Source organism: Neodiprion virginianus, chromosome 1 (assembly GCF_021901495.1).
Source record: "Neodiprion virginianus isolate iyNeoVirg1 chromosome 1, iyNeoVirg1.1, whole genome shotgun sequence".
Lineage (NCBI taxonomy): Eukaryota > Metazoa > Arthropoda > Insecta > Hymenoptera > Diprionidae > Neodiprion > Neodiprion virginianus.
The window spans coordinates 38,514,771-38,532,009 of NC_060877.1; the positions used below are offsets into that span (position 1 = coordinate 38,514,771).

General features: G+C 37.9%; 1 protein-coding gene across 1 annotated transcript in view; it reads right to left on the reverse strand.

The window, feature by feature from the left end:
• Window positions 1-3,351: 3,351 nt before the first annotated feature.
• LOC124310198 (guanine nucleotide-binding protein G(o) subunit alpha) overlaps window positions 3,352-17,239 on the reverse strand; it is a 33,785-nt gene continuing 19,897 nt past the window's right edge. The window contains exons 5-9 of the mRNA XM_046773993.1: window positions 12,248-12,408; window positions 8,442-8,570; window positions 7,643-7,772; window positions 6,714-6,867; window positions 3,352-6,606 (exon numbers count right to left, since the gene is read on the reverse strand). Of these exons, the coding sequence (XP_046629949.1) occupies window positions 6,419-6,606; window positions 6,714-6,867; window positions 7,643-7,772; window positions 8,442-8,570; window positions 12,248-12,408 (762 nt within the window). The 3' untranslated portion in view covers window positions 3,352-6,418. The remainder of the gene's footprint in view (window positions 6,607-6,713; window positions 6,868-7,642; window positions 7,773-8,441; window positions 8,571-12,247; window positions 12,409-17,239) is intronic.

The window sequence follows — 17,239 nt, forward strand, 5'->3', positions numbered from 1 at the left end:
TACGTTTGTGAGAAGAAAAAAATTATTCAGTCCTGACATGTAACAATTAAAAAGAAAAATATATATATATATATATTTATATACAACCATTTGCGAGAAGAAAAATATTTGTTGGTCACCTAAGGCATGGGCATGAATTGTTCCAAACCCTTGTAATTGTACGGTTTGCACGTTCTGAAAGATACGGTGATAATTTGTCGCATCGCATGAATTGTACTGCATATTTCGTTAACGTTCGTTTAGTGTGACTTTTAATCTTCCGTATATATACCTACGGACTATGCTACACGTGTATTTCGATTATAATCTCTGATAAATAAATTTTCATTTTTCCCCGTATTAATGATCATTGCATTTCGATACGATTTCCATGCCTTTTTTTTTTTTAAATGTCTTTTCCACGGCGATTCTAATTCCGCTTTCCTTCTTTTTTTTTTTTTTTCATGCGAATGTGATGTTTGACAACGGAATAAAAATACTTTGGCCGATATTAGTGTTCGTTTTAACGATTCATGATTTTTTTTTAACGACTGTTCAACCGTCTCATTCAACAACTGGCTAAGTCTTTAATTTCCTATCGTTATCGGGTTATTCTCGTTTATCGTTCAAACATGCCTTGTATGCATACAGCGGTGGGATTGGGGGATATAGAATTTTTCTACGTGCAATAAACACTAACTTTAATGCATATAATATGTAATAAATTATGGCAAGGAATGTAGCAATGGCACTATTAATAATATGGTAGGTATGGCGAAGAGACTCGTTGCGGTAAATTGTTTTTTTTTTTTTTTACGTATAAGCTAATATGTTAAAAAACAAATCAAGTCACGAGTTTTGAATTTTTGTGTGACTTGCGATTTTTTCACAGGGATCGTCAAATTATCTTTTGTCATTTTCTTCTTCTTCTGCTTCTTCTACTTCTGATTCTTCATCAACTTATGTTGGGACATGTTTATTATTTTATTTTTTTTCATTCTTTTGTTTTCCGCTTTTATCATCAGTTTCTATTCTTTCATACTTTTTTTCAACCATTTCACGATCAATAGTTAAGAATTAATCGACACCGCGCTATTCTTCAAATGTCGCACTCCTTCCCGCGCACACATTTCTCTGTCTTTCGCATGACAAACTTGTCGTTCTGTTTCTCTCTCGTTGTCTCTTCCTCTCTTTTCAATACTTATTTTCGATAAGCAGAGTAAAAAAAAAATAAAATAAAAAAAAAAAAACACGTAGTACGAGTCATTATTAGACTGACGATTTACATATGGCAATAATCTTTGGCAGCTAATGACGATAATCAATGATTTTCTTTGAATGGTTGTACGAATGAAAAAAAAAAAAAAAAATCAAATAAAATTTTAATACATATCAATTACTATTACAATTATTTTTTATACCTCACATCCCAATGGTTCGTTCAATTATTCACATTTCGTCTGTCCGCATTAGTTTTTGCTTCTCTGTTTTCGAATTCAAACGTTCATTCGATCTGATAGTTTAGCAGACAATTATAAAATCATCGTTAACGTTCATTTGGCTAGCACGCTTTCCTAATATATATGTATTATATATAAATGTTTTTTTCGAATATACCGCAAATATGCAATTCACACAAATATCTAATCGATTATTTATCATTTCCATTAATATGTGTAATTACATAATTATTGTTAATCATACTCGTAATAATACGATAACGCAATAATAACGGGTACAGATATAATCGTTAGGATCCTTACACGCATACTTTTCCCTCAATTTTTCCTTATCGTTTTTTTCTTAAATCGTTCTCCCCCCTTCTCTCTACAATAACATATTATACGTAACACACATATTATTTTTCACCTATTTTTCAACCTCCCTCATCCTTCTCCCCATTCATCATTCGTCATTCATCATTCACAATTTATCATCCTCTTGTTGCCACACCCCATTCCCTACATGACATTATTTTTCAAAACAGAATTTTCATCGAAGATCATTAAATGTATTACATATCGTTATTTTGTCGACTCCTGTTTTCTATAAACGTTTGAATAACTACGTTCCTGAATTAAGTAGGTCCGTGCTTGGTTCGTATGTTATTATTATTATTATTATTATTATTATTATTATTATTATTATTATTATTTCAGCAGCAATCAATGAACTAAGGACATGCATCGTGAATCGCAACGCTGTTCCAAACTTCAAAATTCGAATAATGTTAATTTAGCCACACGCAGCAATCCACAATCAACGATCCGCTTTTCTCTCTCTCTCTCTCTCTCTCTCTCTCTCTCTCTCTCTCTCTCTCTCTCTCTCTCTCTCTCTCTCTCTCTTTGTCGCGCAGAAACACACAGAAACAAATTCCCGCCTGCTTTCGTCACGCAGCCTTTCGCGTTTCATAATAATAATAATAATAACAACAATAATGATGATAATAACAACAATAATACCAACAATAATTACAACAACAACAACAATAATAATAATAATAATAATTTTTCAATTCAATTAGCTCTACTATTAGAACAGACATCACGTTTAACTAAAATTATTACCCCCATGCTCGTTGGCACGTAATTATATTTGGTACGTATTTTTCTTTTGTTCTCCTTCTTCCTTGTTTTTTTTTTTTTTTTTTATTAAGCTATTTTTTTAAGTCATCTTCTTCTATACTTTTTATAATTATAAGATTGAATTATTGTTTTCATCGTTTGTGCAAACACTTTTCACCCCTGTATATCAATTTCAACTATATATATTTAGCTGACGGCAGTTGCTCGTCCCTTCGTAATCTCTTCCTTTTCCTCGATGCAATTCGAAATCTTTCTTTCAGTCTGTGTGCCCACGTGTACTTTCTTCCAATACTTTTCTACCAGCATGTTCACTTTAATCCTTTGTCAAGTGAATGTATACTTGGATATCTCAATGGTGATTTCTGTTACCTCCACTTCTTTCGCAACGTTATTCTTTTCGCATTTCCCTTTTTCCTACGGTGAGTACAGAATATTTACAAATATACGTGTCATTTTGTTAAAGATCTGTTGCAGCGATGCAGGTGCGTCTTAGCCATTTGTTAATTAGCTTATACGCCTCGGGTAGCTGTATGATAATTAAATAGCCTCGTTTGCATTTTGTAAAATACGCGTATAACGTCGTGCGACGTTGTAGGAATAATTAATCTCGGTTTTTGTGTTTTCACATATCGATTCATTCTGCTGTTCCTTCTCTTTTTCTCCAAGTTTCATTGTCATTATGATTATTATTACTATTATTTCGTTCATTTGTCATAATTAAACCCCGTTCGAATTGCTACTCGAGTGTTTCTATAATAATTTATTCCTTCTTGAACGATCGTAGCTATTTTGTTTTCTTTTTTTTTTTTTTTTTCGTTTTCATCGTTTTTCTTTCATGCTCTCACTTGATTTGCGTAATAGTAAAATATAATAGATATGAAAATATCAGTGTTTAAGAGTACTTCAGGAGCGAAAAATATTCGTGCATTTTTAATTAAAATTTTTCTTTTCATCGTTTTTCATTCATCTGTTCCTTTGGTCTCTTACTTCTTTCTTCTATACGCGCTATTTTTCTTGACTCTCCTATTACAGTGCCTCGAATCTTACGACTGTGCGCAACGAAATCTGTGTATTGGTTTTTTTTTTCTTTTTTTCTTTTTCTTTTTTTTTTTTTTGACTGTTTAAATTTGTAACTTTGAATGTATAGTATATGAATTATAATAATATATATTTACGCTGTGAGGTCCCGTATGAGCTTTTGTTTTGTGTGTACATGTAATCATTTCATTCTCCCGCTCCGAAAATGCAGTGCTACCAGGATATTGTCAAAATAGTTGTGAATATATATATATATATATGTATATATATATATACATATTTTTTTTTTCTAAATAATGAAAAACGAAGAAACTAACGGACAAGCAATAGAAAAAAAAAGGCTAAGAAAATACTGACGATAAAGACAAATAAATTGCATGCCTATAATAGAAAATGATCGCATCTAAGAGATAATATGTTGTTAGAAAAATACGTTTTCGGATAAAGACGTACTAGCCCAGGATTATATAATTGCCGGGTAATATTTTTAATTGAACAATCATTTATTTGTGCATGTGTGTCGAATATATATATACAATACATGTATATGTATATATATTTTATTTCTTTACTTTTTTTTTTTTTTTTTTTTTTTATCATCTAGCGCTAATATTTTTTTTATAACATTATAAATTATCATACGCCGCCAAACGGAGTCTGTACCAACATGCGCGTGATGCAATCGCGTGAGTATGAACTATAAATTACTACCATTTCTTTTTAAACCTTTTTGTTTTTAATTGTATAGAATAAATAAATGCCACCGTAGATTTGTTCTATAATAACTCGAGTTCTATCAGGTCACGTGTAATTATTATAACGCCGTGACATGATTATTATATATTGGGGTATACGTTTCACGTTGTGAGGATATTGGATTGATAAATTCAAGTGTATAAACGTAAGCAAATCATAGTGTACAAATGATGCAAAGTAAAATTTCCAAAACCAACGCGATTGAGGCAGAGGTCCGTAAATAGAAATGTAAGCCTTGTTTCCTTCGGAACGACTATTGCATTGGAACTAAACCACAAACGTATTACACGTAATAATTATAAAACAGCGCTTTCGCCATTAAACTACCAAGTTTTTTTTTTACTCATACAAATTCAACAGAAAATAATTATAATCGCTCTTTGGACTGTTCTCATTAAATTGCGAAACTGCGATGAGAGAATTATATGATTGTTATTTTCCATGACGATAGTTTCCCAGATGAATTTATAATATTTATATACATGTCGTGAAAACTCATTTATTTAATTATAAAAGAAGAAAAAAATTAAACTTTACGTATCCAGGAACGAGTTAAGCAGATAAAATAATAATAATAATAATATGGTAAAAACTAAATATGAAAAAGGACGACAGAGTAGTGAAAAAAATTTATATATTTGCGCGTATGTTTACTTTTATTTAATTAGAATAATAATAATACGTAATGATAATTTTTTTTTTTAAATTTGATCACTTAGGTATTACTTTTGTTGCTTCTTTGATTGCCGACTCTATATCTTTCTCTGTCTCTACTGCGATTTGTAAGTGATAAAAACTGTACGCTGCGTACGGTGTATATCATGTGCGTGTGTAGTATATGTGCATATATGATTTGAACTCGATTTATTTTATTCAAAAATTTTATCCCCTTTGTGCAGTTGCCCTGTGCGCCTCGTGAATTGCAGTATTTTCGTTACATCTGCGATATTCACGAATCGGATGTAAAAAAAAAAAATATATAAATAAACAATTTGTGCAATTTTTTCACTTCGATCACAATATTTACCTGTTTATTGTATATCCGTATTATTCGTGGTCTTTGTTTTTGAGTAAATGAATCCAACGATACACTAGCTAAAATATCGCAACCTTTAATAACGATAATTCAAATCTTTCGCCCTCATAAATTCGGGGAAAAAAAAGCGGATTTTTGTGATATTTAAATTTCAGATCAAGACCGAGAGATTCGTATCTCGAGAATCTGGCACAGCTGTGTAGTAATTGATAATGAGAAACCTTTAATGAATGCGGTGAACGCTCGATAATATTTTCAGCGTTCGATATATAACAGAGAAAAATAAAAAATAAAAATCTCGCTTCAACGAATGTTTCAGATCTGAATCGCAGCTAAGCAGCCTCCACTGCAAATTGCGTATATTTATACGACGAATAAAAGTCAATCGTCTGCTGACGTCGAGATTTTTCAATAACTCACCAATGTAGTAATGATTAGCTCTCTCTCTCTTCCTCTCTCTCTCTCTCTCTCTCTCACACACACACACACACACTCTTCTCTCACACTCTTTCCCTCTCTCTCTCCCTCTCTCTTCCCCCCTCTCGCTCTCTCACCCTCTCTCTCTGACTCTCACTCTCCCTCTCTCTCACACTCTCTCACACTCTCCCTCTTTTTCTCTCTAGTTACGTAAGATTCTATTAATGTATGTACTCGATATACCCTATTCATACAGTATATTATGTATACGTTTAAGAGCCACTGTACATATAAAACAGTTAAATATATATAATGATAAAGTTGGATTGAAAACCGTTTAACAGGTTTTACAGAAGCGTTGTAATTAATCACGTTCTATTCCTTTCATTTCTTATCCTTTCGCATTTCCATTTCCCTTCTTTCTTGTTGTCTTCACTTTGTTTCTTCCTACTTCTTCATTCCAATCATCCCTCTTCCTAACGGCAGCTCTCGATCTCTCCATCTTTTCCTCTTTCTCTCTTCTGCTCGCGGCCCTTTTTTCTCGTCAATTGTTCACGCTTATAATTATAGGTTGTTTAAATAGGATGTATTACGTTATTGAATTAGGCTAGTAGAGACCGCAGCCGCGAAGATTATTAGCTATAATCACGTCTGTCACAGCGTCGAAGACAAACTGAATGTTATTTGTGTCGGTGGCGCATGTCATATGGCAGTAAATCTCTTTCGAAGTAGATTTGTTCTTTGCCTCGAATTGTGCCTGGATGTAGGCAGCCGCTTCGCCGTATTCTTGGGCGCCTGAAAAAGGAAGAAAACTAGATTAGGATTTGGTAGATTCCGAAAATTCAACTTCAAAGACGATCGGAGAGATCTTTCGCTCCTAGTGTAAGACGTTTTGTACGCACCGGCGTATTCGGGGAAGCATATGGTCAGGGGCGATTTGCGGATCTTTTCCTCGAAGAGATCCTTTTTGTTCAAGAAAAGAATTATCGACGTGTCCGTGAACCACTTGTTGTTGCAAATCGAGTCGAAAAGCTTCAAGCTCTCCTGCATCCGGTTCTGTAATCAGAAAGTTCGATGCTTAGCGTTAATTGTTCGAATATGTGAGTTTCGTATTGGTTAGAGAATATCGTCGAGCATTTTATAAATTGATGCCGAGATGAGGCAGTGAAATTGATTTCCGGACTCGCGGCGCGGCGGCGCGATATTTCATCGTTCCCTAATCGAGGCACTGCTCTGGTTTTGTTTAAAATTCAGGTTACGTCCGCGGCACCTCGACGATCAATTGACACTTTGACACAAGCAACGTGAGTCGTTGCACTAATACACTTCTTCCCACGTGTGTCTCTCGGTCCTCCTGTCTCGTTCTCTCATTGTCAGGCGACCAATTGATCCCTTGATCCCTTGATTTCTGCGTTCATTCAAGTCTCACGTCACTGCAGCTCCATTCATTTTCAGCTATCTGTCTCTATCACACCTTCCGTCTCGTTCTTAAAACCTTAAAAGTGTTCACTCTCCAAGTCAGCGAACTCAATACGTGACAAGTGCTCTGCTAAACTGGTGAAGCCACTCAACGCCCATTGATCTTTACAAGAAAATGCCAGGTTTCCAATTTCTTTTTATTCCTCGCAGGTTTTTATCCCCCCTGATTCACGGAATAACGTCTGGACTTCATTTCAAACAGACTTCAAACCGACTCGGTTTTTCCTCAAATTGATTTCAACTTCTCCGGTATTGTAGATTCAATGAAACGAGCTTCGAACTTTGAACATTATTTCAAAAAATTTTACACCATACGAATATGAATATTATTACAAACGATTTGGTAACTTGCCGTTGTCTCGTCCTCGTGAAGAACTTGATCATACTCGGACATGGCTACGCAAAATATGATGGCTGTTACATCCTCGAAACAATGGATCCACTTTTTGCGCTCACTCCTCTGGCCACCGACGTCGAATAACCTGAAGTTAAATAATAAGAAAAACTATGAAAAAATCAGTGAAAAATAACGAATTAAAAATCAATCCCCTTAATTTCCCTTTATATTTCGTCGCCAGTTTATTACACAGCAAGAGAGACCAAAAGCTGATTGTACCTCTTCATACTTCTGCACAGTCTTTATACTCGATGCTCGTCAAATCAGTTCAAATTGCAGTTATAATAATCGAGATGATATATATACATATATTATGTATAAGGCCGCATCGCGGAACGAATAATTGATGAACCAGAACTCCGAACGGCCGTTGTGCCTGTGTGTGTGTGTGTATATATGTATATACCTATATGGCTCACTATGTACATTTTATACAGTCCATCCGTACTCTACGAGACACGATAAAGGCGGCACACGCCTGTTACAACCACACGTCGTAGCGTATACAATTACTACTGTTATAAACGGCTATTATTTGAGCGATCGAATTTAACATAATCAACTTTATAGTACCCTTGTTGACTGTATCGATTCCAGAACCTGTTATGATCGACCGTTATACATCACGAAACGCGTAATAATTCAATGATCGTTGTATGTATCACGTTCAGGTGTATGAAGCGGAAAAAAACTCGCAAGAAAAAATGCATTGCATATCGTTGAAAATTGAGAAAACAAAATTGGCTATGCTCACTTGAAGTTGAGGTTCTTGAACGAAAAGTGGACCTCTACTATCCCAGTGGTTTTCACTCGAGTCCTGAGAATGTCCTGTTCCGTTGGTTGATACTCCCTGGCACCTAACCGGTCCAAATCGTCGAGGAAGCTGAAACGCAGACACAAAACGTTCGGTTTTTATTATACTTACAACCAAAAGTACGTCACTGGTATATTTTTATTCATAGATCTTACGATTGATATTTAAGAACAAACATTGCCGTCAGAAAACGAGAAAGAAATCGTAAATGTAGATAGAACCAAAAAAAAAACAATTTATCAGCAATTTGACCTTACTATCGCAATCCATTTTCACGTATCCTGTATTGTTTTGTGAGGTATATCTACCGAATATTTAGCTGTCAATTCAACGGTCCGCATGTCCGATTGTCCGTTCATCGGTTGAACGTGAATTCTAGTATCATTTATACCGAGGGAGTCGAAGCCAATCAAAGGAGGAATCTGGACGATTAATCGCGATTTTTCGATAAAACTTATGTTTTGTTTTGTTTTGTTTCGAAATTTTACTCTTCGATATGTTGCGTTGATTTTTTGCTGCAGCTGCCACCTTTGGATTCGTGATGTTTCGACCCCCTCGTCCTCATGCCTATATTATTTGCACGACGTTGTAACGACGACTACACCATTTAACACTCAAGTTCTATAGAGCTACCCGTAATATCAACTATCATAATACATTTCAAAGGATTAGGTTCGTAATAGTTTCGAAACGATCGAATCGTAGGCCAGACTGTGCGTCAAGCTTTCGATGTGGCTTCATATCGAATCAACATGGAACGCGAATTGCTGATGATATATAATTCGCGGTCACCAGATGCAGCTTCGACGGTTCGAGTTTCCAGGGAAAAGAAATGGGGAGCTTTAAAAATAAGGTGCAATTTCGTCGAGGAACTGAGTGCTTGTTCAATTTAATTGTGTGTACGATGTATACATGTGGAATTTTCGGTAAACTATATTCAGCAACGCCTAGATTATTTCTATAGTTATACCGTAATATGACGGAAGTGTAAAATTCACGTGTGGTTATAAAAATTATCCAAATTTCGAAACAACCGTTATATTAAACAATGTGTATAATAGAAGGATAAAAAATAAAATAAAATGAAATAAAATAAAAATAATGAAATTACGAATTCGAGCGATCATTTTTTGAGCTGTAAGAAACAGATTTGTCGAATCGATTCTAATCAAAACCAAATTCTGAACATAATCGATATCCTCCGATACATACAATATACATATTATAGTAGTTTGTATCGTTTCAAACTATCTTCTTTCGTCTTTGACACAGGCTGAACCATATCGACTTTACAAAAACAAAATCAAATTGACACTTTTGGCGAGAATTGAATCCTGTAGAAAATGTTTCTGTGCAAAATCAAATCCGTGTGTCATTAAATGCTGCCGAGCGGTAACAACGAAAATGTAAGAAAAAAAGAAAAGAAGAAAAATGACATTCTGCCCCCGCTGCCCTGCCCAAAGTTATTTAAATGGAAAATTTCGAATTCCGTCCAAGCGACCTTTTAAAATTGGATTGAAGGGTATATCCTTCGGAAACGATTTCTTTTTCCCTACCACACGTGAGTCAGTACCTGCAAGTTTTTCACCCGGTAGCGGAGAACGACGAGATGGAAGAAAAAAATAAAGATAAAAAAAACAAAAATTCGTCACTTCCAAACTCAACACCGTAACAATATACATAAATTTACCATCTGCAGTGTATAAGGTGTGTGTGTGTGTATATATACATATATAATACACATCTACACAAGAAGTGCAGTTGCAAGGGTATTCGAAAGGCGTTCGGGTTGAAGGGAGGGGGAGGAAGGAAAGGGAGAGAGATTGTGGGTGATGAGAAGACGAGGAAACGGGATTTTCGAGAGGGAGAGGAGGGGGGGGGGGGGGAGGGTGAATGTTGGGGGTAGGCAGCAGCAGGGGGCGAAGTCGGCCATTTTATCGCCACGTGACACGGGCGTGGCGTGACGTCACTCCCGATCAATACGACACGAGAGGTTACCTCTCTCTCTCTCTCTCTCGCCCTCCCTCCCGCACCGTTCAGCTCTCTCCGTCTCTCGTCGTCGCTCTTTCCTTTTTTATTCCTCTCTCAATGTACGTACGTACGCGTACATACATATGTGTGTGAATACATATATGTATGTATGTATGTAGGTATATATATATATATATATAACTACAAAATATACATGTATACACGGGTACAATACACGTGTATGTAGGTATACGTATATTCCGAACCGCACCAGCTTTAAGTCGGTGACCACCGTTGCGTTTTTCCTCGGCACATGCGAAACAAAGGTGATGGTGATGGTGGTGGTTGCGGTTGTGCGCGCAAGCTCATCGTGCTGCAGGCGAGCTTTCAACCTTTTACATAGAATAGGTATACATATACCTGTACATATATATATATATGTATGGCGTACCCGCCTACCAAGCAAGCCCGTTACACATTGCATATATAATATAATGCTTTTCGTATGAATAAGTTTACACATGCGTATCCTATGCAGGGATGGTATCGAGGAGGTTATTCCGCAGCAGCTTTTCTGGCCTACTCCACTGGCCAAGCTCTCGCCGTTTCTCCGCAGGATAGGCAATGCACTGTCCTCCGGAGGGTAGGGTGGTAAATTTTTACGTGGCGTCGACCGCTGAGGGATTTTTACAGACCACGCGCAAGCTCCCTTCTTTCTCTCTCCCTCTGTTTCTCAGCTTTACCGCAATCCCTGTCACAACTCGAGGAGAGAAGAACTTGATCACTCTTTGAGGGGAGGATGTAGGTACATTATATTTTTTATTTCTCATTCCCCGGAGACTCTTTTCCCCGCGTCTCGTTTTAATCCTCCTTTTCTTTCCCCTTTTTTTTTACCTCATCTACTTTTTCTCCCACTTCTTCATCTCCTTTGTTTCCTTCTTTTCCTTATTCTCGCGGGATAATCCGTCGTCTTTTATACGACGTCTACGTAACTCGTGCACAAGGTATGTTATATACTATTATACAGATAATGATTTATTTTCTATAAGTATAATAAAACATATCGTGAAGGTATACTATATATATATATACATATTTACACTTGCGTGTAATTCTTATATTTCTTATATTTTCGAATATCGTTTGTGCTTTCAGATCATTTTTTGGTTTTCTTTTGGTTTTGTTTTGCTTTGTTCTTTCGTACATACGCAGTGCATAAGAGAGATTAAAAACTATACAAACCTATGTACACGCAACATCACCGCGATGAAATGTCCACATTCACAGGATGTGGTTATATGTGCAGAGGATATGACGTCCACTGTTGGTTGGATTTACATCAGATGCTGTATGTACGCTTATAATAATAAATCAAGAAGATTTCCTTCTTCCTAATATTATACGTGCACTTACACTTTTGACGAACTGTCTTTTCTCGATACATAAGGCGTGCAACATCGATGATCGATGATCCGTATATTTATACGATGTCAATGTGTACCTATACATGTTTCCATGTGTGATAGGCAATTGTGAAATTGTCAGTAACGATGACGATGATGACGCTGATAAGGCGAAAGCTGGAGGTACGCGATATCGATTCACATAATATACAGGTTAACGTACGTGGAGTATGCGTTAATACACAAGGGTATTAATAACGTACACATGGATATGTACGGATGTATATAACAGAGGATTCGGGATTGAGGAAGGAAGACGACGGAGAGGATACGGAGAGTAGTTGGGCAAGTAAATATAAACAAGGGACTCACTATTTAGCCGAATCGTTCAGCTGGTACTCGTTACTCCTCCCGAAACACTCTTGGACCCCGTTGTCGGCCCAAAGCCTCTTCATAGCAGCCAGTAGTTCTTCGCTGAACGGCTCGGTGTCCTCCATCCGTTGGATAACGTCGAACACCATCTTAGCATCGGTCTGGAAATATTGAAAAAACATTTTATATATTACAGCATAAATGACTGAACAGTTTGTCATGCCAGACTTGGTTGAAAGATAAATTTCGCGAGGGTTATTCGATCTTTCGCTCGCCGCGCCTTTGGAAACCATGACAGTTATCCTTTGAAGCGTTTTCGTATGTGTTAACTCTTACGATCGGTTACGCGTAAACGGCATCGCACGTTATAACGCGACTGACTGTTTGAAATATAATAAATATATTGCGATAAAAATTAAATGTATAAGTCTGATAAATCGTTGTACCTGTATATCGCCATGTGTATCAGCATCGCCGGATATGGGATTTATTTTCAATGGACGTAATAATAGCGGGTACACAACCGATAAGACATGTGTATTATAAAGAGAAAGGGGATTTGAAAAGTCGCTTATTTGACCCCGAACAGAAATCGAGTACAAATTTTGCCGCGGAGTGGGAAAATTATTACCAGCAAATGGTGACGCGTTGTCCACTTGAAGAATTCGGAACATTGTCAAAGTGAATTTTGTATGCGGAAATTCGTGAAAAAATTGAGAAACACGAAGATCGATGGCACAAACTTACATTCCAAATTTCATCGATACTCGTTTGTAACGAAAAGAGTTATAACACATATTTCAAAGTTGATTTGAAATCGACCGCCATTTTGAAATGAAAAATTGCAGGAGGTCGAAGAGATTTAGTGCATGAAAAAGGATAAAAACAAAATTCGATCAACTATAATCGTTTCGGTATTTTACGTCTTCTGTTTTTTTCTTTCATAGTTTTCTACGCTGAATGGACAAAGTGGCATGTATATGTGGGACGTTATATATACGATGCGTGGGTACATATGTGCACGAGTGACGAGCTAAACATCATGACGCAAACACGTGCGGGTGCTGGCCTCTAGGATCTTCTACCTTGCGCGATCATTCAATGTCAGTCTTCGAGTCTCATTTCAGTATGGCGTGCCTCTAATACAAAATACATCCGAGAACGAGAGGCTAATTCGGATCGCGGCCAACATCACCGATCTGCACATCACACGATCCACTTGACCTGGTGTTTTTTCAATTTTATATATTTTTTTTTCTTACTTAATATTCATCATCAGTCGAATACTAGATCTATGTTAGAATAATAACGGTACACCTATGTAATCCAATTGGAAGCAATTGAAATTGTTTACGAGGTGTAACAAATTCAATAATAATGGGTTGCGATAAGGGACAGTTTATTAGATAGATTACTATAAATGACGAATGTTGGAGCAATTATAGATACACGTCAGAGACATCGACGCCCGATATTTCTCATCTTTGTTTTTTTTTGGCACGTACTGTAAGCACATATAGTTTTGTACATCACAAATGACTCGTTCGTAAGTGAGGGGAACAAGGAAATAAACAAACGACTAAACCATCTATACACCAATTTGTTTCTTACGTCTTATCTGTTTCAATTTTTTTTCGTAATATATCTGCTACTCATCTCTCTCCGTGCAATGGTCAGTAACCAATAACAACGAAATTTCGAATTTCACAAATTCGCGGCTTCCCAAGCGATGATCTATACTTGCAACCTGTTCGATATATCACCCCGAGTATCCGGCTAATCTGTACCCGTATACATGTATATTCAGTCAGCAACCTGTGGCTGATAGTCGGGGAGTCAGTGATGAATATTGGCTACCTGCTGCCTGTAACAACTGACAAGAGTTGGGCACTTTGCCATCCCCCGTGAGAGCTTCACGGCTCGATTCCAAACTCGACCTAACTTGATTTCTTTCTCTTCCCCCTGTCCATCCGACAGCTTTACCTCTGTATTCCAAACACTATGTGTCCGTGATCCGTTTCATCGCTATTTCTCGCCTAGTTCTCGTTAGTTGATTCAATCTCGAATTTTCACAAAGACATTTTCTAGTCATGTGTTTATGAAAACAAGAGTCACTGCGAATTTCACAACCGAGATCAAAGTATCCACTGCGGTTATTTCTGGAAGGCTGGATTGTTCTCCTCAAGCTTCAAAAACACATCGACTATGACTATAACATCGACCATGATGGCCCGAAACTGAAGTGTGCTGGTTGTTAACACAACTGCGAAGTAGTATGAAGGAAAACTCGCCGAACAGAATGTATCTAATTGCGGATAAATGGGGATAAAAAAAAAAACCTTGTACCATGAAACCGCAAGTTGTTACAATGTTTGCCTTGATTTCCAACTGGCGTTTGACGACGATATGTGGGTCGACTGGGAAATGGGAATGGGAAATCCATTAGTCGACGAGGAAGAAGAGAAAATTACGTCAAGGGTAACCTTGACTAGGCCCGATGAGGTTGAGGTTGAGAAACTGTCAAGGTAATTGATGCGGAGCCAACATGCAACAGTCCGCACAACAGGTGAGTGACCTCCCACGGCGCGCGGTCTCGTCTTGGCTGTCTCATTCGAGCATCGTGTACCTACAGGCATAATACGACGCCGATAACCCATACAAATTGCATAAATAAGCCGCCTTGCCCGTCACACAAGAACCTGTTAGGCGGAAAGCGAGTAAATGAATCTTTGGCGGAAAACTGGAATTGTGGATATCGAATCACGACGAGATTGGTCTATAACCAGTATGACCGTGTGATCACCTTGCCGTGAGTTATCCGATCGTTTTGTGGAACAATTGCGAAGAAAACCGTAACCGAGATTAACTATCGGATCACTTGGTACTTCTGTAAGTTCCATGAAACAATCTTTATGCATATACGTACGAACGATTGTTATTATTTTTTTTTTCCTTACAGGTACGTTTTCTCTTCACCAACACACGGTCTATACACGCATACAACTGTGTTTAAGTGGGCATGAATCACGTTTTCCTAGACCGCAAGTAGCGGTTTTCTTCACGACTCACCCAAGGTACGTGGGGTATGGTGTATTATATTGATTGAATTCTTGATATACCTACACATGAGTCCAGATTGACGATTGGAGAAAAGAAATTCCTTGGCTTTTAATCATGGCCATGGTGGTAGGCGATAGAATGATTAATGCGGTGAAGATAAAGAGACTTTTCGATTTCTTTAACCGGGTTTCTCCCTACATCCATTCGTTACAATGCGATCGACCATGTAACCGAGGAGAGAGTGTACAGTGTACAATAACACGACGAGGAATGATGTGCAACAAAGACATAAAGTACTCGATGCGCGTAGTATCGCAGTTGAAACATTCATTACGTACCTACCTTGATTACGCCACGGGTATAATAATTGGATCATACTTGATGCACAAGTGTGAACAGTGCGAGTGTACAACATTATTACAATCTACTGACGTGGGGACACCGGAATGGACTGTTGATAAACTCCGTCCCGGGTGCAACGAGGAGAATAACGATTAAGAGCACGGTGGCGATAAGCTCGGCGAAAAACGTAACATGAGAAACGGTTTGCCTCGTGCCGAGTGTCTCGGACACGTGGAGAGCAAGCAATTGGAATGTCATCCCGTATACCCGTGAAACATTCGTCGAATTGATAAACCCTTGGAATATCCGCAGGTCGTTCGTTCTCCTTGGACAATGTCTGCACGGTGCGAACGACCGTTCGACCTGACTCCGAAATGACCTTTTTTCTTTCCACTGTAATAACGGCGTGCCTCGGATGTGCCTATAAATAGAGAACTGGTAGTTAAGAGAAGACCCCACACCATGGCCCAGCCGGAAAGATGGGAAAGGGGGAAGGATGGTACGAGAACACGTTTCGCTGGGCTGCAAGACCGATCAATCGACCTTTTCAACCCTTCGTTAGCTTCGAATATATACCAAAGCTGCGTCCCGCGCCTCCGTTAAACTCTATATATATATATACACAGATGTTGGTACTGTGCGACAGCAGAGAAGTACAGAAAGGTACAGTGTTCCGTGACAGAAGAGCACATCGGCCTTTTTCATCTTCAAATACGTAACGATCACAGTTTTGCTTTGTCGTCCTCCTACGCAAGGGATGGATGTCCAATTGTGACTTGAACCGTTTATAACATCGCATGAAGTGTATATCATACAGCTTGTAGATTTATTACCTGAATCATCATCTCTGAAGTCAATGTTAAAAAGACATTTGAATCTCCTTTAAAGAACGGTGTAACCAAAGTGACGACGATCTTTCGAAAACGAGATAAATAGCGGTAAAAAAAAACCATTCAACTACAGTGGAGGAGTTCGCTCGTACCCTGACGAGTACCCTGCACCACTCTCACCATATTCAGGTATATAGCATCGGGTTGTGAGCGGTGGTTCGAGAGCTCAGAGATTCGCCGCAAAACGATCGGAAAAGAGGTGAAGGAAGGTGGTGGATGGGTGGATGTTGCACAAGGGTGAAAATAACAATAATAATATAAGAGTCTCGTTGCGATGCAGGGTGCAGGCTAAGCGTGTCGAGGTGCACGATATTTAACACGTTGTTCGATGACTGGTTTGCATGTGGAGGAGGATGTAGAACCCTTGGAGAGGTTCGTTCGTTCGCGTTTGGCGGCTCTATCGAGTGTTCGAGCAGAGAGTGTAGCACCTGCCGACACCAACGCCGATAATTGCTTCATCTTTACCTGTTGCTACTCTCCTGTTGTACTACGATACAGTATCTATGTGCTCTCTTCTACGTATCTATACATATGTACATATTGCAGAATATACGTATATTGTGAAGCTGGTGCTCGACCCGATGTACGATTTATGACACAGGAGGACACGTGTCGTTGAGATATTATCGTTGTTGTGCAACATTCGAGGTATCGTGCATTTTGTTTTTTTATTTTTTTTTTTTTTTTCATTTTATCATGG